The sequence below is a fragment of the Entelurus aequoreus genome, linkage group LG02, assembly GCF_033978785.1.
Source record: "Entelurus aequoreus isolate RoL-2023_Sb linkage group LG02, RoL_Eaeq_v1.1, whole genome shotgun sequence".
NCBI classification, from domain to species: domain Eukaryota; kingdom Metazoa; phylum Chordata; class Actinopteri; order Syngnathiformes; family Syngnathidae; genus Entelurus; species Entelurus aequoreus.
The window spans coordinates 51,555,633-51,577,825 of record NC_084732.1 but is presented as its reverse complement, the minus strand read 5'-3'; the positions used below and the strand labels follow the sequence as shown (position 1 = coordinate 51,577,825).

Here is a 22,193-nt window from a genome sequence, read left to right as displayed (position 1 = left end):
AGAACGAGGAAATTACAGACATGGCGACGCCGTCGACGAGCAAGATGAAGAAATACGCTTGCAAGTTCCAAAACGAATGGAAACAAGAATTTCAGTTCATCCAGGACAGTTCGAAGGGGAAGGTGTAGGTTGCCTGTAAATTTTGTAGAACAGACTTCTCCATTGAACACGGTGGCCGAAATGATATACTCATCATGAACGGAGAAGTTAAACAGGACAATACTGCCATCTAATGGATAGCCACCGGAACACTGAAATTCAAGTATTTCTTTCATTTATATGTAAATAAAATATATATATATATAGCTAGAATTCACTGAAAGTCAAGTATTTCATACATATATATATATATATATATATATATATATATATATATATATATATATATATATATATATATATATATATATATATATATATATATATATATATATATATATATGAAATATATATGAAATATATATGAAATACTCGAGTTGGTGAATTCTAGCTGTAAATAACCACGCCCCCAAAATGAAACTAAAACAAATGAATCAGTTATAAAATAAAATTTACAAAAGACAAAGGGCTAACTAAAAATAAATATGCCATTGCAGAATGCAATCATAAAGTGCAAACATTAGTGAAAAACTAAAATGATAGATAAAAGGAAGATACTACAAGGAACACACTGTATTCCTCACAGTATATGTAGGACATGTGTTTGCCAAATAAAATGTTATTACATTCATTATTTATGCGTGTCATGGTTGTTGTTACAGTAGTCTGTACTTTGGGCACCCTTGCTTTTGTAGATGTTCAACGCCGGTAATGGGTGGACCGCTTTATGAGCAACCCCAACTCTATTTGGATTATTAGCTTTACGTCACGGACAAACGATGGAGGTTGAGTTAAGAAGGGATGTGTTTAAAACGTGTTACCTGTCTCTACAACTCGCTTCTTTGTTTAAATGTGCACACCAACACAACTTTGTCGTGAAACTTGTGGCATTTGTTGCGGGAGCATTTTCGGGTGTGAGGGAACGAGCGGGAGGGTGCCTCAAGAAGGCGTCGGGCGTGTTCCAGGTTTAAAATGCATACCTGTTGGTAGGGCTGGGCGATACGTCAAATATACTCGATGTATGGCGGGTTTGACTCTGTGCGATGTAGAAAATTAGTATTCGAGCATACGTTCTCACGCAGTTGCTTTTAGCTGGGGGCATTACACTACATGCTTTTCTCACTCTTTCTTGTCTCTCTTTCTCACAGAGACATAAAAGAAGCGCACCTTCTTACATACAGTGCCACTGACTGTCTACAGTACAGTTGTCATTCACTTCAATTTCACTGAATATCACTCAAAAAGGAATATCTTTATAAATATTTTCACCGGAAAATATATGGAGATATATATCGAATATCGAGTTCAAGTAATATATCGAGATATACTTTTTCGTCCATATCGCCCAGCCCTACCAGTTGGCACCCTGTGGCTCACTCTACGGGAGAGAAGGGCACCGATGTAATAATGTATTTATTTATCCTAATTATTTTCATGAACTACAGGCGACCTGATGATCAACTGTGACTGTCAATCATCCTCCGTTCTGATTCACTCTTACTCACTCTCACATTGAGTTCACCATCTTTCTGTCGCCCCCTGGTGGTTGACTGACGTTGGTTATGAAAGTGCTTGAATTGATCAGCAGCGGCAGGGGCGTCACTAGCTTTTAAGGAAAGGGGGGCTTAGCCCCCAGGAGATGCACAGGATGCGAGCGAACGTAGCGCACGAGCACAAAACTTCAGAAACGGCTAACAAAGACTTGGAAATTATTCATTGTTATTATTATTATTAAAAATAAATGCACGGGACGAAATGAAATGCTCCCCGGGACGATGTCATTTTTTTTCTTTTTCTTTTTATGTATTTATTCATTTTACATTTTATATTTAATGTCTTGGTTTTTCCTTCCTCTGAAAATCCTATAAAAATTTTAACAAGCCATCCTATAATAATACAACAGCTATTAATGTAACAATACAATAAAACAAATATATTTAATGATGTTTTTTTTTCATTATTTTAACAATAGGCTAATGTATATTACTTTATATAGATTCTACAAGAAACACAAAACTTAAAAACTAAATTATTTACAATTACAAACACAAGGTTTTGTGCAGCTTCACTCATTGAAAAGGAAGACGGATGTCCATGCAGGAGAAAAATGACTACAAAGATGGTGTCTGGGTTTTTCTTATATATATATATATATATATATATATATATATATATATATATATATATATATATATATATATATATATATATATATATATATATATATATATATATATATATATATGAAAGACGTAAAGGTATACTTGTCACTCATTCTGGTGATGTTACGTAAGGACACATATATATATACACTGTATATATATATCAAATAAAACAAATGGCTTATCGATAAGCCATTTTTTATTTATTTATTTATTACAATGCCAAAATAGGCCTAACAACGGCAATGGTTGTAATTTTGTAGCACTTTGAGATTCGGAATCAAATGTAAAGTAGATTACAAATACAATCTATTACATAAATAAATTATATATATATATATATATATATATATATATATATATATATATATATATATATATATATATATATATATATATATATATATATGTCCTTACGTAACATCACCAGAATGATTGACAATTAGGAGGACCAATAGTCAACATGATCCACCCAGAAATAAATAAAACAAATGGCTTATTGATAAGCCATTTAAAAAAATTTTTTTTAAATATTTATTTATATGTATCATTATTCTTCTACTCACCTTTCCAGTAGAGGCCTCTCCCCTCTCACTTTCTGTGCTCCTCTGCCCTGACTCCTACAGGTCAATAGGGGTTGTGGAGTGATTATTATTATTATCTACTGATGATAGTCATACGTGAATGAGCTCAGCTCCTGTTCTCCTCTATGTGTAAAGTGAGAAACACAGCTGATGCTCCAGAAGAAAGTAACCCCAAAGATAGCAAATGGTAAAAAAAGAGTGCACATTTAACTTTATAAATAACCAGGACCTTCATGATGCATTTCAGGCTAACTAGCTAACTAAGTAGCAGCATTGTTTTAGAGCGGGAATGTAACTTTTGACTGCAAAACAAAAAATGTACGACGTGCACAGAAGTTGTCTATAGTGTGCTAGACAGGTTTTTATTTGTCAAACACAGACCTAGTGTTAAGTGGAGCTAATACATTTTACTACAAGCAGTGATGAATACTTACTTTTTTGAAAAAGTTTCTTATGTCCATTTTGCATCCATTCATGTTCTTGTTCTGCAGCGCTGTGTGCTTCAAAGCTACACACCTGCAGGTCCGCAAGCAAGGTCGCAGAGAAAATGTGGATTGGATTTTGAGTGATGTGGGCATTTTCTATATGAACAAGTGGAATGAATTGGATACCGACGCACTAAAGGGGCTCTCTACCTTACGCTATGAAGTGAGGGGAAACTGAGTGAATAATGACAGGTTATATGATTATTTATTTAAACTCATATTCGGGCCACTTTGTAATAAATATGTCGGCATGTATTTGTAAAAAAAAGAAAAGAAAAAAGAAAATATAACACCAAATTATTTAGGTGGGCTTAAAAATATTTTAGGGAGGCTAGAGCCCCCCTAAAATAGGCCTAACAACGGCAATGAGCAGCGGAGCCTGCTTTTTGAATGTTAATGTCAATCGTGATCACAATTAAAATTAGATTAATTGTGCAGCCCTTTGTTGATTTAGCCTACTGGCCAGCTGTAATTTGGGATATTTCTACCGGAATAAATGCTTCTGATATTTTGTACATTACATGTTGTACAAGTTAATGGTCTTTATATTGCTGCATGACAATGTTTTAACCTTCTCGTATTAATTATTAAAATGTAATATTGAACCTGCTCATCATTCTGTAATTGAGGACTCGACTAGAACATGTTATAAAATGTACACAATATTTCAGCCAGCCAGAATCCCCACCCTCCCACCCCACTCATATTGCTTAACTGCTGTACTAGCATTTCTTTAGGTGCAAATATCACAGACTAACTTTACAAAACATATTTGACAAAGCATGATCACAATGCAAGAACTTTTTTTTTTTAATGTCAGGGTTTCCCCTAAATTGTCAAAATACCTGTGGCGAGGGGGGCGTGCTTAAGGGCGTGGTCGATATGACATCATTGCATCATTTGCTATGACGCATATGTTCTTTAAAAGCCAGAAAAATGTGATTATACATTTAAAAACAAATCTGTTATTATTAAGTATAGTATTAACGTATATATTTTTCCTTACATAATATCATTTTGTTCTGTTTTTAACACGGAAGTGAAGCACCACCCACCTCTAGAACGAAGCACGCAGCAGGCGTTTGCTGCAGGGATGTCGCCTCTTCTCATGGCGAAAAAGAGTCCTTTTTTGTCGGGAGAACAACTTGCCATGGCTTTGAACATGATAATTACATAAGGTAGACTTTCCTTTGTTAATTTCGGCTCGCTTGTGGCTCATCAGTAGCAAGCGAACTGCAGCCAAGTCCCCTGCGCTACGGAACAGCTCGAGTGTCAAAAAGGAAGTGTTTGCGTTAATCGCCAGTTAAAAAAATGAGTGCCGTGATTTAAATGCTTAGTTAACGCGTTATTATCGTGTTAACTTTGACAGCCGTAATATTCTGTATATAAATAATATTTGTTTTATTTTTTTTTATTAAAAAAAATGTTTCCTATCTCTTAAGTTTAACAAACACTAAGATATCTTTATTAAAAAAAATTTTCAAGTCTATGTATATCTGTTCCTTCCAAAAACTCCAATAAAAATTACCTTAAAAAAGTTTCAAGCTTGAAATTAGTCTTATTTTTTCATTTAGATTTATTTAGACGTCTAAAGCTCTTTTTTTGTTGTTGTATTTTTTAATGTGGCACGATAAAGTCACCTCTCAGAACATGATTTCCCCTACTCCCTAAAAAAGAAACATTCTCTTAAGCATACTGTGATGAATACTATTTAATTTTGCCTTTAAACTAGGGCTGTCAAATATTTTAATCAGATTCATCCCATTGTGGAATTTGGATTAATCATGATTAACCTCTTAAAGGCCTACTGAAACCCACTACTACCGACCACGCAGTCTGATAGTTTATACATCAATGATGAAATCTTAACATTGCAACACATGCCAATACGGCCGGGTTAACTTATAAAGTGCAATTTTAAATTTCCCGCCACACTTCCGCTTGAAAACGTCTCGGTATGATGACGTATGCGCGTGACGTAGCCAGTTTAACAGAGGTATGGCTTCCCCATTGAAGCCAATACGAAATAGCTCTGTTTTCATCTCATTATTCCACAGTATTCTGGACATTCATTGCATTATGGAGAAAGAAGCTGAGCAAGCAAAGAAGAAAGTTGTTGGTGCGAAGCGGATATTTTGCGAGGGAAGTCAGCAACACAACATAGCCAGTGTTTGTTTACATTCCCGAAAGATGCAGTTAAGATCGAAGAACTCGGACAACAGAGACTCTAACCAGGAGGACTTTGATTTGGATACACAGACGCTATACCGTGAGTACGTAGCTGTGCTTCCAAACATTTGATCGCTTGCTATAACTAGCTCGAGCTAGGAGCTAGCATAACAAACACCTAGGTGTTTGTTATGCGGAATGAATTTGTGGCATATTAAATATAAGCCTGGTTGTGTTGTGGCTAATAGAGTATATATATGTCTTGTGTTTATTTACTGTTGTAGTCATTCCCAGCTGAATATCAGGTCCCACCCGCGCGCTTCCAAACATTTGATTGCTTGCCGTACGTGCGTGTCATGTACGTAACTTTGGTTAAATATATAAGCTTTATGAACCTTGGGTTATGTGAACAGTTCTTTGGGCTGAGTGAGTGTGTGTGTTGTGCAGGTGTTTGAATTGTATTGGCGGGTTATATATACGGGATCCCGTCCATATAACCCGCTCGAGCTATAACTAGCTCGAGCTAGTAGCTAGGATCTAGGAGCTAGCATAACAAACACCTAGGTGTTTTTATGCGGGATTAATTTGTGGCATATTAAATATAAGCCTGGTTGTGTTGTGACTAATAGAGTATATATATATGTCTTGTGTTTCTTTACTGTTGTAGTCATTACCAGCTGAATATCAGGTCACCCCCGGCTCTCACAGCATCTTCCCTATCTGAATCGCTTCCACTCCCCACTAGTCCTTCACTTGCATTTTCCTCATCCGCAAATCTTTCATCTTCGCTCAAATTAATGGGGAAATCGTCGCTTTCTCGGTCCGAATCTCTCTCACTTCTGGCGGCCATCATTGTAAACGATAGGGAACTTTGTGGATATGTTCACCCGACTACGTCACGCTACTTCCGGTAGGGGCAAGCCTTTTTTTTATCAGATACCAAAATTTGCGATCTTTATCGTCGTTGTTTTATACTAAATCCTTTCAGCAAAAATATGGCAATATCGCGAAATAATCAAGTATGACACATAGAATAGATCTGCTATCCCCGTTTAAATAAAAAAAATTCATTTCAGTAGGCCTTTAAGGCCCAAGCTGTTTGTTTACATGCTTTTTTTATTTCTCTTTGCTATTTGGGCTTATTGGACCCTAATTAGAATAAAAACTAAGAATCATCTTTTGATATGATGTACTTAGTCCATAAGTACACAAACGTGTACTTCATGTGTAGTGACATGCTCATTTTTATTTTTACACTTTTTTTTCCAAATTCCATTGTATGTTATACTCTTCTGACACCACCAGATAGCAGTATAAGTGTTCACATAAGCGGCCATAAGCCCCAATTCAGTAGTGTACACAATTTTGGAAATAAGAGCTAAAAGGTGCTGTCCACGCATGTGGCCACTAAGCCTTTAGATTTAATCAATATTTGTACACATATGCAATTGTATTGTCAGAATGTCATCTAGGAACGTTTGTAAACATTTTTACCTGAATGCATGTCATTTATTTGAACAAAACTTCCATCCATCCATCCGTTTTTCTACCGCTTGTCCCGTTCGGGGTCGCGGGGGTGCTGGAGCCTATCTCAGCTGCATTCGGGCGGAAGGCGGGGTATACCCTGGACAAGTCGCCACCTTGAACAAAACTTGATACCTGTTTTATCCAAAGATCTCTTTCAGGCTGTATTTTGAAGTGACATTTGCCAGTGATTTTTTGCAGTGTTGGGCAAGCTAAGCTACAAGTTACTCTCGATTAAAAGTGGCTAAGCTACAGAGGAAGCTACCCCCAGTGAATTGTAGCAAGCTACACGGCAAAAGTAGCTTGCTACATCAAAGCTTCATTTTAACAGCATTTCTGTGACGACCGGGTGCGGGTGTTCGTTCTCTCAGAGATGCAGACGGGCTTCGGACACAGCTTGCAGGTACGAAATTATTTATTAAAGCATAAATCAGAAAATAAACATATGCTAATAGCACTTAAAGTACAAAACCAAAAGACTAGCGTGGGAGCTAGCAAGCCAAATAGCCTAGTGTGAAAACTAGTCGCTAAAGAGCAGGAAACAAAAGTCGTCAACTGTTGTGTGAACACAAACTACGATGCAACACAGACTGAATGAAAAGGCAGGCTTATATAATGAAGACAATAATGAAAAACAGGTGCGCGTCGGGAACACCTGCGGCAGGTGAAAGTGATCAGTTGCCATGGTAACAAACTCAGGTGCATAAACAGATACTAAAAAGGAGTCCAAGACTAGCAGAAAAACACAAATGACTAGAAAACGTAAACCGAAATATGATCCGGGCAGCGGATCATAACAGTACCCCCCCCCCCCCCTTAAGGGACAGATCCCAGATGTCCCCTGGAAAAACTAAAAAATCCCCCCCCCCCGGACTACAAGGCAGTTCACAAGTCAAGGGAGGGAGGAGGGAGGAATTGGCGGAGGGTCGCCAGGCCACGTGTCCCCGAATCCAACGGGGACGAGTCAGGTGGCGGCGGCGAATGGAAAGTCGCTGCCGCAGGCGAGGCGGGCGACCACGGAAAGGCCACATTTGTGGACGCCAAGATGGTGGGCGTAATTGGCGCCAGAAGTTCAGCAGCCTCTGAGTCCGGCAACAAAGTCTTGGGTGTCGCTGCTGTTGGCGCCAAAGGCGTCCATAAAAAGTCCATAGCCGAGGAGGTGGCCGGCGCCGTGGTGCGGCTCGCCGGACACGAGGAGGTGGGCGGCGCCGAGGTGCGGCCCGCCGGGCACGAGGATGTCGGCACGTCATCGGCAAAGCAGGCGTGGAAGCTGTGGGAGGCGTCGTCGCCATGGAAACAAGAGGCGGCATCGCCGTGGAAGCCGGAGGCGTCGCCGTGGAAGCAGGAGGCGTCGCCGTGGCAGCAGGAGGAGTCGGCGTCGCAGCAGGAGGAGTCGGCGTCGCCGTGGCAGCAGGAGTCGCTGTCGTCGCCGTGGCAGCAGGAGTCGCTGTCGTCGCCGTGGCAGCAGGAGTCGCTGTCGTCGCCCTGGGGTCAGGTGCTGGTGCGGAAACTAGTCTGGGGTCAGGTGCTGGTGCGGAAACCAGTCTGGGGTCAGGTGCTGGTGCGGAAACCAGTCTGGGGTCAGGTGCTGGTGCGGAAACCGGTTTGGGGTCAGGTGCTGGTGCGGAAACCAGTCTGGGGTCAGGTGTTGGTGCGGAAACCAGTCTGGGGTCAGGTGCTGGTGCGGAAACCAGTCTGGGGTCAGGTGCTGGTGCGGAAACCAGTCTGGGGTCAGGTGCTGGTTGTAATTTAGGCGGAGGTGGCCTGGCCGGGGGTTGCGGCTTGGCAGGGCGCAGCTGTGCTACCTCCATAGCACAGCTCCCCGCACTAGCCCCCCCCTCAAGAAGCGGATCCCAGACGCGTTCTGTGCAGTCTGGAACAGTCTTTAGGGGTGGGTGGATGGAGGTCAGGTGGGGGGAAGAATCCTCCCCTCTAAATTGTCTATTTGCATCCCCCACTAGAGACTGGGTGAGAGCACAGGGTGAAAAAATCTGTGCTGTGGGCGGAGTAAAAGTCACTGGGGGCGGAACCAAAGTCACTGTAGGTAGAGCTTGAAAGTCAGGTGACTGGGACTGACCAGGTTTACATCTTAAAAAAATGTCCAGAATATGTTTAATTCTATTAGCGTCACTCTTAAATGGCTGACAATAAGAATTAACAAAATTTAAAAAAATGTCTTTGTCTCTGACGTCATCAAAAACGGACAGGTCAACGTCATCAAGGAGCGTGTCATCAGGGGGCGCAGACGGAATGACGTCATGGCTGAAGTCCCAGTGATTGACAGGCCAGTCAGAGTACACCTTGGTAGAGTGGTTGATGGAATTACCAGACATTTGAAGAGGTGAATCCTGGGCTGCCTGCTGATGGCTGTGTTCCGGTGGAGGAGTCTGAGGAAGTGGCGCGTCTTGGTAGCGAATTGAAGACCTCTTGGGCGGCTTCCGTCTTCGCTGACGCGTCCGGTACTGCGGTGGGGCAATGTCCTCGGGCCAAACGGAGTGGATTGGGACCAGCTCTTCGTTAGGACCCCATAACAGGTCCTGGCGCTCCGAGGGGGAATAGCGAAGAGTCTCCACCTCCATCGCTCGCAACACCATCCACGTACCTTCATCTTCCTCTGACATGCCCGCAGCGAGAGAACTTCTTCTTGGTTGCATCGTACTGTGACGACCGGGTGCGGGTGTTCGTTCTCTCAGAGATGCAGACGGGCTTCGGACACAGCTTGCAGGTACGAAATTATTTATTAAAGCATAAATCAGAATATAAACACGTGCTAATAGCACTTAAAGTACAAAACCAAAAGACTAGCGTGGGAGCTAGCAAGCCAAAATAGCCTAGTGTGAAAACTAGTCGCTAAAGAGCAGGAAACAAAAGTCGTCAACTGTTGTGTGAACACAAACTACGATGCAACACAGACTGAATGAAAAGGCAGGCTTATATAACGAAGACAATAATGAAAAACAAGTGCGCGTCGGGAACACCCGCGGCAGGTGAAAGTAATCAGTTGCTATGGTAACAAACACAGGTGCATAAACAGATACTAAAAAGGAGTCCAAGACTAGCTGAAAAACACAAATGACTACAAAACGTAAACCGAAATATGATCCGGGCAGCGGATCATAACAATTTATATCTATGGGCCCAAATCAATGTTAATGTAACTGAGAGTGTACAAATGGACCCAATAAGGGTCCTTTAATGTTAACTACCTGTCATTTAGCTGGGGACAACCTACAACTACCTCTAGGGGTCCCCACACCCTACTGTATGTATTTATTTTACCTTGTCTTTTTTTTGGCCCACCCCTATGTTATTCATTTTCTCTAACTACAGTAAAAAAAAAAAAAAAAAACAGCATCTATCTACATCTTGACAAAAAACAAAACAATGACTAGTGTGTTGTTTGGGAACAGTTGGTAATGGTTATGTGCAGTAAAACTTTTCATGAACTCGACTCACTTTAATGTGTGTTCCTAAATTTGTGTTGGGCGTCTTAGATGAAGGGAGCAGTTATGATTTTGGTTTACAGAGTAAACAACTAAAAGTAAGGTTTGGGGCATTCATTTGTCTAAACTGCGGGAAAGAATCCATCGGCCATTTTCATTTTTCATTTCATTTTCATTGTTTCTTTTTTTTTTAGTCATTAGCTTGAAGCGCCCCAATTTCTCTGACTCCGTCTGTTATGACTTTGCTTTCTGGTTTCGATGACCCACCTTATGTTGCCTCTGATTGGCCAATCCGTAATGTTTAGCCCTAACCTCAGCCAATTGTGACTCATTATACAAACACCAACCAATTGGAAAATGGCCGCCGTGAGCAACGTGAGCTGAGACCGTCTCTACACAAGTCCCAGTATGTAATGTTATAAATGGCATAAACGCGCCAGTGACACAAGATTTGAAGTCGTTTTCGTTATATATATCCACCTCTCTGCAATTGGTGAGATATATACTCCTCACGAGGGTGATTTGGCTGAAGATAAGGTGCCTCGAACGCCGAGTGACCCATTGTTCCCCTGCAACCATGCCACAACGCGGATCCAAGGAATCTAAACGTGTCCGTGATCAATTGTCCTCTAGTGATTTGGACGAAAATGCAACGTTTACTCCAGACGATCGAAAAATGTTGCAAGCTATGGTTGAAAAATTTAGAAAACTGGACATTTTGGATGAACTAAAAACTGACGTCTCAGAACTGAAAAAATCAGTCGAGTACAATCACGCTGAAATGGTGGAGATAAAAAAGGAACAGACAATGCTTAAAGTTGAGTTAACAAGCCTGAAACTTGAAACTACTAGACTGACAACGGAGAACGAGAAATTAAAGGCGGACTTGTTGGAACTCCGCTGCAGGAGCATGTGGGACAACCTGCTGATCATGGGGATTAGTGGAGATGGAGGAGAAACTTACAGCATCGCGGAGAACCTCGTCAGAGCCTTTCTGAAGGAGAAACTCGGCATCCCAGAGGAAGAAGTCAAGAGGATCCAGATGGAACGAGCACACAGGATTGGCAAACGCAAGGAGGATGATGCTTGTAAAGTTTACTAACTCCAAATGCAAAGACGGAGTGCTTGCTCTCTCCAGAAGACTGAAAGGTACTAAATTCTTCATGACCAGCCAATACCCAATCGAGGTGGTCGAGAAAGGACGTAAGTTAATTCCAATTATGAAGTCCTTTAGGCAGAAAGGACAACAAGCTTGTCTTGTTGTGGATAAACTGTACTGTTGTGTATTGAGCTGTATGTTTTGTCTGCATGGTTACACCCAGTGACCACCAGGGGGAGTGCCAGGTGGGTTCATATATGTTGGGTTGAACTTCCGTTCGGTGTGTGGCAATAAAGCTGTCTAACGTCTACACCAGCTCCCGACTCGGCTCTCGTGATTACATAGATAAGGTGAAATATGAGTATGACTGTTAGTGTTACATACTAACAGTCAGTATACAATAATTGGCGACGAGGATGGGATGCGCCTGCCGACGGATTAAGAGGCGGGTGGCGGCGAATCCGCGGAGTTTATCGATGGCTAGAGTTAGCTTAGCTTTGTTAGCATTAGCTCCACATAGCAGCGGGGGTACGACTCACGTCGGGACGACCTGCGAGCATGGCGGGCATCCTGGGACAGATGGACGCCTTTGATGAGTCGACGGAGCAGTGGTCGACATACGTGGAGAGGTTTGAGCACTTCGTGGCAGCAAATGGACTGAATGAGGGGAGGAAGCTGCCGGTGTTTTTCAGCGTGATGGTACCGGCGACGTACGGTCTACTGCGCAGCCTCATCGCCCCAGAGAAGCCGGGCACGAAAACGTATGATGAGGTAGTGACATTGTTGCAAGCACATTTCTCCCCAAAGCCCATAGTGATAGCGGAGAGATATAGATTTCATAAGAGAGATCAGGGGGAGGGGGAAACTATTAAAATTGAGTTAGACACAGGTGCGGCAGTGTCGATCATTTCAGAAAAACTATACAATGCTAAATTTAGCCAGTTACGCCTCCGTACCACCAACCTACTGTTGAGATCGTATACAGGGCAGGTTATGACACCCTTGGGGGTAATAAAAGTAGACGTGCGTCTCAACAAACAACGGGCACGTCTCCCCCTGTATGTGGTTAAGGGTGACGCTCTCTCTCTTTTTGGACGAGAATGGTTGCGAAAAGTAAAGTTAGATTGGACAATGATTAAAACTATTCGAGCTACACATCCCATACAGGAAGACCGCACAATGGCGACAGTACTAGACAGCCATGCCAGGGTGTTCCAAGAAGGTCTAGGTACACTAAAGGGCTTTGAGGTGGCGTTAACCCTCAAGCCGGTGCATCAACCGAAGTTCTTCCAAGCACGGGCGGTGCCGTATGCACTTCGGCCGAAGGTGGAGGAGGAATTAGAGCGTTTGGAACAGGGGGGCGTACTGTCTCCAGTACAGTTTAGTGAATGGGCTACTCCAATTGTACCCATTGTAAAAAAAAATGGGAAAGTACGTATATGCGGAGATTTTAAAGTGACCTTGAATCCCGCGCTTTGTGCTGAACACTACCCCATTCCGAGGATAGAAGATCTTTTCGCATCGCTAGCAGGGGGGCAGCGTTTCAGCAAATTAGATCTGGCGAACGCATATTTACAGGTGCCGGTTCAGGAAAGCTCCCGTAAATATCTGACCATTACCACGCAGAAGGGAATGTTTTGCTATAACCGTCTTCCCTTCGGGATCACCTCTGCGCCGTCAATCTTTCAGCGAGTCATAGACCAATTGTTGCAGGGCCTCCCCAACGTCCATTGTTTCCTGGACGACATTTTGGTGACTGGGGAGAACGATGCAGATCACCTAAAAAACTTAGATGCAGTGTTGGGCCGATTGGGAAAATTCGGTTTGCGAGTACAGAAGGAGAAATGTGAATTCTTCAAGAGTTCATTAGAATATTTGGGGCATGTCATTGATAAAAAAGGGCTACATAAGTCCCCAGAGAAGCTTAAGGCCATAGCGGAGGCCCCAGCCCCCATTAATGTGAGTCAGCTCCGTTCTTTTTTGGGCCTGATAAACTATTATGGGCGTTTTGTTAAAAACATGGCAACCATGCTCAGCCCGTTACATGAGCTGTTGCACACCGGAGTGGCATGGAAGTGGTCACCAGAGTGTGAGAAAGCCTTTAAGGCAGCAAAAGACCATTTGCAATCAGAAAAGGTGCTAACGCATTATGACCCCAGGTTGCCCCTGCGGATAGCGTGTGACGCGTCGGCGTATGGGGTGGGCGCGGTACTTTCGCACGTGATGCCCGGTGGTGAGGAGAGACCCATAGCCTTTGCCTCTAGGACACTGAGCAAGGCAGAGCAAAATTATGCTCAGATTGAAAGGGAGGCGCTGGGAATTATTTTTGGGGTACGTAAATTCCACGCCTATTTGTACGGGTGCCATTTTACACTACTCACAGATCACAGACCGCTGACAAGTATATTGAGTCCCAGTAAGACGACGCCACCTATGGCGGCCGCACGACTGCAGCAGTGGGCGTTAGTGTTAGCGGCACACAACTACACAATCCAATACAGGAAAGCAGCAGATCATGGGAATGCAGATGGTCTCTCACAGTTGCCACTGCAGGTAGCGCATGGGGAAAAGCCAGACGCAGTAGATAGGGTGACAGTACATCACCTTGAGACACTCCCAGTGGACAGTGAAGATATTAGGAAGGGAACTAAATATGACCCAGTGCTCTCTAGGGTAGTAGATATGGTAGTGTCAGGCCAGTTTGTTGGAACAGTTGGGCAGAATGACACGTTGGCACCCTTCTACATGCGACGAGACGAACTGACGGTGATCCAGGGGTGTTTGCTATGGGGCAGTAGAGTGGTGGTGCCTCCAGCGTTGAGACCGCAGCTTCTGAAGGAACTACATGCCGGGCACCCGGGCATGGTCAAGATGAAGGCCATTGCACGGAGCCATGTCTGGTGGCCGGGGTTAGACGCCCAGATTGAACAGCAGGCCAGGACATGCTCTACGTGTCAACGGAACCAAAAGAACCCGGCGCTCTCCCCACTGCACACCTGGCCGTGGCCGGGATCTCCATGGCAACGGATCCATGTGGACTTTGCGGGGCCGTTCGAAGGACACATGTTCTTGGTGGTGGTAGATGCGTACTCTAAGTGGCCGGAAGTACAGGTGATGAAAACGACGACGACGGAGAAGACTGTACAGGCCCTGAGGAGTATGTTTGCCCGCAACGGAGTACCAGAGACACTGGTTAGTGACAATGGGCCACAATTCACAGCGGCAGAGTTCGGGGCATTTCTCGGGGCATTTCTCCGGGCAAACGGAGTGAAGCACAAAAGGTCAGCGCCGTTTCACCCCGCCACGAACGGTCAAGCAGAGCGTTTTGTGCAGACGCTGAAGCGTTCATTGAAAGCGTCTAGGGGAACATTTACGCTGCAACATCGAGTGGAGGCATTTTTACTCAGCTACAGGAATGCGCCTCACATGACGACGAGTGAGTCTCCGGCTATGCTCTTCCTGCGCCGTCGGCTCCGCTCTCGCTTGGACCTTGTGAAGCCGAACGTGTCGGCTACGGTGGAGCTGGCGCAGGAGGGCCAACGAGAATGCAGAGATCTGGTGGCTAAGGACAGACGGTTTGCAGTGGGGGAGGCCGTGCTGGTGCGTGATTATCGACGGGGGGAGGAGAAGTGGATGCCAGGACTGGTGGCATCACAAGAGGGACCGGTATCCTACTCCGTGGATGTGGGGGCAGGCGCACTCTGGAGACGTCACACAGAGCAGATGAGAGCCGGTGACCGTGCGCTTTTGGTTCCCACTGGTCCAGAGCAACCAGCTGTGCCGAGTGAACTGACAATTGGGGCCCAGCCGGTTGCTCCCCCCCCCTTCTCCGGCAAGAGGGGATGCTCTGGGAACCGGGACAGTCGCCCCCGAGCCAGGAGGGTCACCCAGACGGACAGCGGATGTTGGCACGCCAGGCCGGAGGTATCCACTCCGGGTTACCAGAGCTCCAGACCGCCTTAATCTCTGAACTGGGGGGCGTGGGTTGTTAGAGAGTCATGTCACGTTTTGGGGCAGAATAATCCCCGTTGACTGACTCCGAGGTTCGGGGGTAGTCTACCCCCCGGCCTCAGTAAGCATGTATGTGTTTAAGTTTGAGTTCCCTATTTATAATAGCCCCCTAAGTGGGTATTTCAATGTATTTTATGGTTACACCGCCGATTCGCACAAAGCATCATTTTGCACATAACACACGTTCTAAGTGCTTATGGCCTAGTCTGTTTTTATAGGCTGGGGTTAATAGGGGTGGTTTTAGGTAGGTGCAAATCTGAATAAGTGGGGAGGGATGTTGTGTATTGAGCTGTATGTTTTGTCTGCATGGTTACACCCAGTGACCACCAGGGGGAGTGCCAGGTGGGTTCATATATGTTGGGTTGAACTTCCGTTCGGTGTGTGGCAATAAAGCTGTCTAACGTCTACACCAGCTCCCGACTCGGCTCTCGTGATTACATAGATAAGGTGAAATATGAGTATGACTGTTAGTGTTACATACTAACAGTCAGTATACAATATGTACGTTAACGGTGAGCTGTACAGAAGCATGTGAGGAACAATAACAATGTCGCGCAGTGATTGCGTCATCGCTACATCGCCATGGTGACGACTTGACGGCTATGAATTTACTTTTTGTTTTTGGAGCTTTTTAGTTTATTCTGGGACTGGACAATGTAGTTAGATGTTGGGAAACGGTCAGCGAATAATGTATTTTGGAGGGGTATGTGTTTGTTTGTCTCGTGTGCTGTGGTGTGAATGGTGTGTCTATGGGTTTATTAAAGGGGATATTGGTTTCCTCGGAAATAGCAGGTGATACTGCAGTTTTTAGTTATAAGATTTTCATGTCTATGAAACTTATGGTATTAAGAGAATCAATAAAATATATAATTAATTTACCCAGATTATATGGTTTATAGGAACGATAATGAAGTTGGAATAATTAGTTATAATTGCAATGGTCTTGCAGACAACAGAAAAAGAAAACTTATATTTATGTGGCTGAAGGGAAAAAAAAAAGATATTTTTTGTCTTCAAGAAGCGCATTCAACACATTTAGATGAAGAAAAATGGAGAAAAGAATGAGATGGTCCAATTTTCTTTTCACATGATCACAGAAATTCAGAAGGTGTTATGATTTTGATTAAAAAAAACTTTTGATTTTCAATTTAACTTTATGGATAAAGACTCACAAGGACGCTGGTTAATATTAAATATGATTATTCATGTCAAAAGATGTGTGTTTTGAATCTGTATGGGCCAAATGTTGATGAACCTTCCTTTTTTGAAGAAATAAGTGACATGTTGCAAGAACAACAAGGGGAAATTATTACTGTGGGGGACTTTAATGTTGCCTTGGATAAAGTTCTGGACCGAAAAGGGAATTTTTCAATGTATTATCATCCTCAATCTTTACAAAAGAGTCAAAATGTTATGGATGCATTTGATTTAATTGATATCTGGAGATTCAAAAATCCTAGGTTAGTACGATATACATGGAGAAGACAAAACCAGGCAAGTCGTATTGACCATTTTTTGATATCATTTTCATTGCTACACAAAGTGACTGCAATATCAATCAATGATAAATTGGGTTCTGATCATAATTGTATAGGATTAAATATTGCAATTGAAGATAATACACGTGGGCCCGGATATTGGAAGTTTAATCAAATGCTTCTACAGGATGATGAATTTATTGAAAAAACAAAGCAATTTATTACTGACTTTTTTAAAAAATAATGTAGGATCATCAAATCTCCAAATAGTCTGGGAAGCCTTCAAAAGTTGTTTTAGGGGATATGCCATTGCGTACGCTTCATGGGGAAAAAACAACTTAAAATGGCAGAACAGGAATTAAAGAAATAAATTGAGGATTTATAAAAAAAACATTGATAGTAATGATAATCTAACTAGTGAGCAACTGAATTCCTTTACAGCCAAACAAGAGGAGTTAGCAGACTTAGTTGAAAATCAATTATTGAAAAGTTATGACTGTAACAGAGCAATCTGGATGAAAAAAGGTGAGAAGTGTTCCAAATTATTTTTAAATATCCAAACAAAAAATCGTTCTAAAAAGATAATTTCCAAGATTATTAAAACAAATGGAAAGGTATTGGATACACACACCACATTGTTGAAAGAAATGGAAAATTACTTTAAAAATATTTTTTGTAATCCGGTAATTCCTCCTGAAACTACAATTTTTTTTCCAGAAAATTATGAAAGAAAATTTAATTCAGAAGAAAGCCATTCATGTGGAGGCCTCATTAGAGAGGAAGAACTTGTGGAAGCTGTTAAAATCTTTTCATCCAGAGAAAACCCCAGGATTAGATGGAATACCTATTGAGGTTTATCAAGTATTTTATGAAGCGGTTAAGAAACCATTGCTTTCTAGTTTTAATTACTCATATAAAGCAGGTTTTTTGTCTAACACTCAAACAGAAGGTCTTATTTCTTTATTATTGAAACAGGAAATAAATGGTCAGTATAAAGACCCAGTTTATCTAAAAAATTGGAGACCAATAACACTTCAGTGTTATGATGCTAAGATCCTGGCAAAATGTTTGGTTACACGACTTAAGTCTGTTTTGTCAAATATTATTCACCAAGATCAATCAGGTTTCCTACAAGGAAGAAACATAGGAAACAATATTAGACAGTTATTAGAAATTATAGAAAATTATAATATGGAAAATAAAAAGAGGATACATTTTTGTAGCCGACCTGGAGAAGGCATTTGAAAAAATTAGCTTATATTTTATTTGTAAAAACTTAGTTTTTTTCAATTTTGGCAACTCCTTATTACACTGGATCAAGACGCTATATAATAAAACTGTAAAATTATCAATAATGGATACATCTCTGGGACAATACCTCTATTAAGAGGTCTAAAACAAGGGTGCCCTTTGTCTTCATACTTATTTATTATTGCTATGGAAATATTGGCGATTAAAGTTAGATTGAATACAAATATTGAAGGGCTCAGTAATAATAATATTGAAAGTAAAATAATGTATGCAGACGATACCAGCTTCTTTATAAGCCCCAATCCTCATTGTTTGCGGAACCTTCTTGATCTTTTGGACGTATTTTCACAGCAATCCTAAGCTTAATTATGATAAATGTAAAATTTTAAGGATCGGAAATCTAAAGGGAATATCCTTCCGAATGGAATGCGAAGTGCCTGTTTTGTGGACAGATGGACCAGTTAACATACTTGGTGTTGTTGTCCCAGAGAATCTGGAAGATCTAGGCTCAGTAAATTATGATAATCGACTAAGAAAGCTGGATAAAATTATGCAATTATGGAAAGGGAAATCCTTAACCTTGTATGGTAAAATATCTATTGTCAACTCGTTAATTATTCCTCAATTTATTTATTTGTTTTTGTCATTACCAGTTCCATCACAAAACTTTTTTAAGATTTACGAGCGGAGGGTCTTCGATTTTGTCTGGGACGAGAAACCAGAAAAGATTAAAAGAAAAGTTTTGTACAATGAATATGAATATGGGGTCCTGAAACTTCTTAACCTTGAAGCTATGTGTCTGTCTTTAAAAGCATCAATTGTTCCAAAGATGTATTTAAAAACTGAGAGGTACACAAGTGTCTTGTTGGACAAAAAACATGTACTGTATCAAAATAAATTGTATCCGTTTTTACATGTGATCCCCTCCCATTTTCCTTATGTAGAGAGTCTGCTGGGAAACTTGGCGGGGTTCATAAAGGAAACAATCCACTCATGGTGGTGTTTTCAATTTTATGTGCCAGAAAAAAGAGACGACATTTTGCAGCAGATAATATGGATGAACTCTAATACTGTAATAGATGGAAAGCCTTTCTTTTGGAAAAATATGTTTGAAAGAGGAATCATTTTTGTCAATGATATTATCAATGAGAATGGTAAGATTATGAACTATGATGAATTTAGAACTATGTATGGTGATGCTTGTTCAAGCTTTTCATTTAATCAACTAACTGGAGTAATTGGGAAAAGATGGAAACAAATAATTATGGAACTACTAAATTATTAGTTTGTAAACCTCTAATAAGAAATTATAGTTGGAAAAAAGGAACTCAAATAAATAGAAACATTTATAATTTTTATTTAATAAAGAAATCTTTGAAGGCTGCCCCAAATAACACATATTGAAAATGGGAGGACTTTTTTGACTGCCCTTTGCCGTGGGATGCCATATTCAAACTAATCTACAAAACTACTATCGATGTGCAAAATCTTTATTTTCAAATTAAAATTATTTATAATTTCTTACCTACGGGGAAAATGTTAAAACTATGGAATATGACAGAGTCAGATGATTGCCGATTTTGTTGTCAGGAATCTGAATCCACCCTACATTTGTTTTGGTATTGTCATATTGTGTCTTCGTTTTAGGGGGAAATTGAAAAAAATGTGTTTAAGGATTGGTTTGTTTATGAAGCTTAATGTGGTTTCTGTTATTTTAGGAGAGTTCATTGACAATCATGATTTAGTCAATTTAATTATAGTACTCGATAAAAGGTTTATTTTTAAGGCCAAAAACAGATATTCACTTAGTATTACTTTCTTTAAAACATTTATTCAGTATTTCTTTACTTCAGAATGCTATATGGTTGAAAAAGATCATGATGCCAAAAAACATTAAAAAAAGATGGGAAGTCCTCAAAGGCTTATTTTGAAAATGTAATTATGTGTATAGATATGCAACAACAACATATATGCTATCTGTTGTTGTGTTCCCTAATTTGAGTGTACAAAAATGAAGGTGTGTGTTACTGAGTCCGACCTGGAAATAATCTGGACTGTACATAAATGCTTATTTTGAAAATGTAATTTTGTTTATAAATTATATGCAATCTGTTGTGTTCCCTAATTTTTCAATGTACATGGATGAAGGTGTGTGTTGCTGAGCCCGACTTGGACATTATCTGGACTGGACCTGGTTTTAAAAACCCTTTAAACAAATCCAATTTCATTGACAACCTGGTCTGGTGAAGATAGGGTCCTTATTTTGAAAAATAAAATAAAATAAGATAAATAAATAAAAAAACATTTTCTTGGATAAAAATGAAAGTAAAACAATATAAAAACGATTACATAAAAAATAGTAATTAATGAAAATGTTAGTGGACCAGCGGCACACACAATCATGTGTGCTTCAGGGACTGTGTCCCTTGCAGGCTGTGTTGTCTATGATGTGGAAACCAGCATATTGGTAGCAGAAAGAAACAACCCCTTTTGTGTGAGTGGGTGTGGATGAGTGTAAATGGGGGAGGGAGGTTTTTTTGTGTTGATGCACTAATTGAAAGTGTATCTTGTGTTTTTTTTATGTTGATTTAATAAATAAAATATAAAAAAATATATTAAAAAAATAAAATAAAAAAAACACCAACCACTCATCATGGATTTTCTCTGTATGTATGGATGTTCTCATTCATCCAGGTCAGGGGTCGGCAACCTTTACCACTCAAAGAGCCATTTTGGCAAGTTTCACAAATTAAAGAAAGTAATGGGTCGGCATGTATGTAGCTGAGCCGCATCAGAGTGGTCAAGGAGCCGCATGCGGCTCCGGAGCCGCGGGTTGCCGACCCCTGATCCAGGTCATTGTATTTTCTCCATATTAGTCTGGCTTGGATTCGCAGTCCATTTTATCACTTTGTAGCTTGTAGCTTTGATGTAAGCTATTTAATAGCTTGTACGGTCAAAATAAATTGCATGATTAATCTAAGTGTGTTTATGATTAATGCAATATTTTTTGTGATTAATCACATGTGTTCTCTCATTACTTTTGGCTGCCATAGTTGAAACATAAATGCAGTTAGTTTAGGTTTTGAAAAATGTGTGATTTATTTTTCTCTTGCTGTTACATCTTTCGAGAAATCTTCTGGTGCCTGCCAGGGATTAGAAAATAATCAAAATGACCAAATATTGTCATATTGACATGTACTCAAGCCAGGAAAAGGGCATCCATCGCGATAATTATTCATAAAATTATTATGATAAACATCACCGCAGGATATTTTTTAACACATGTTGTAAGAAACTCAAATTATCAAATTGAATAAAAAAGATAAGTGTTTACAGTTCACACATGATTTTTTTTTTACTGTTTTCTGCAGTGTTAATTTTGTTTGTTTTCATTTAGTTTTAGTCTTTTGACAAACATGTAGTTTAGTTTTAGTCAAACTTTAGTCATTTAAATTGATTTAGTTTTAGTCAACCAAATTACATCACATTTTAGTCAGCTAAAATTTGTCAATTTCGTCGACTAAGATATAAAGTATAAAAGGCCTCTTTGAAGTTTATTTGAAAGCATCTTTATATAGACTACCTGCAAAGCATTTGTTTAACACAAAAGTAGCATGATCTTATGGTCAGGAATTATGTAATCAGCTATTCTATATATGATATAATAGATATCTTTCAGACACTAGTTCTATTTTTCATGCTACTTCTATCCCAAAGAGTTATGATGCATGCTGCCAGACTTTCATCATAATTTGTTTATGAACGCGGGCGTTAGTTTCAGTCAGTCTTGAACCCCAAAATGCAGAGACAGCAGGCATAGCGCAGGTAAACATGACTTTAATGTCAAAAACAAAGAAGGAATATTGAATCTGGGAAGTGCACAAGAAA

At 40.8% G+C, this 22,193-nt stretch overlaps 1 protein-coding gene across 1 annotated transcript; it reads left to right on the top strand.

Annotated features, from left to right (window-relative positions):
* Positions 1-14,427: 14,427 nt before the first annotated feature.
* On the top strand, positions 14,428-15,528 carry LOC133642166 (uncharacterized protein K02A2.6-like). Its single transcript, XM_062036235.1, has one exon. The coding sequence runs from the start codon at positions 14,428-14,430 to the stop codon at positions 15,526-15,528; it is 1,101 nt and encodes a 366-aa protein (XP_061892219.1).
* The last annotated feature ends 6,665 nt before the right edge of the window (positions 15,529-22,193 follow it).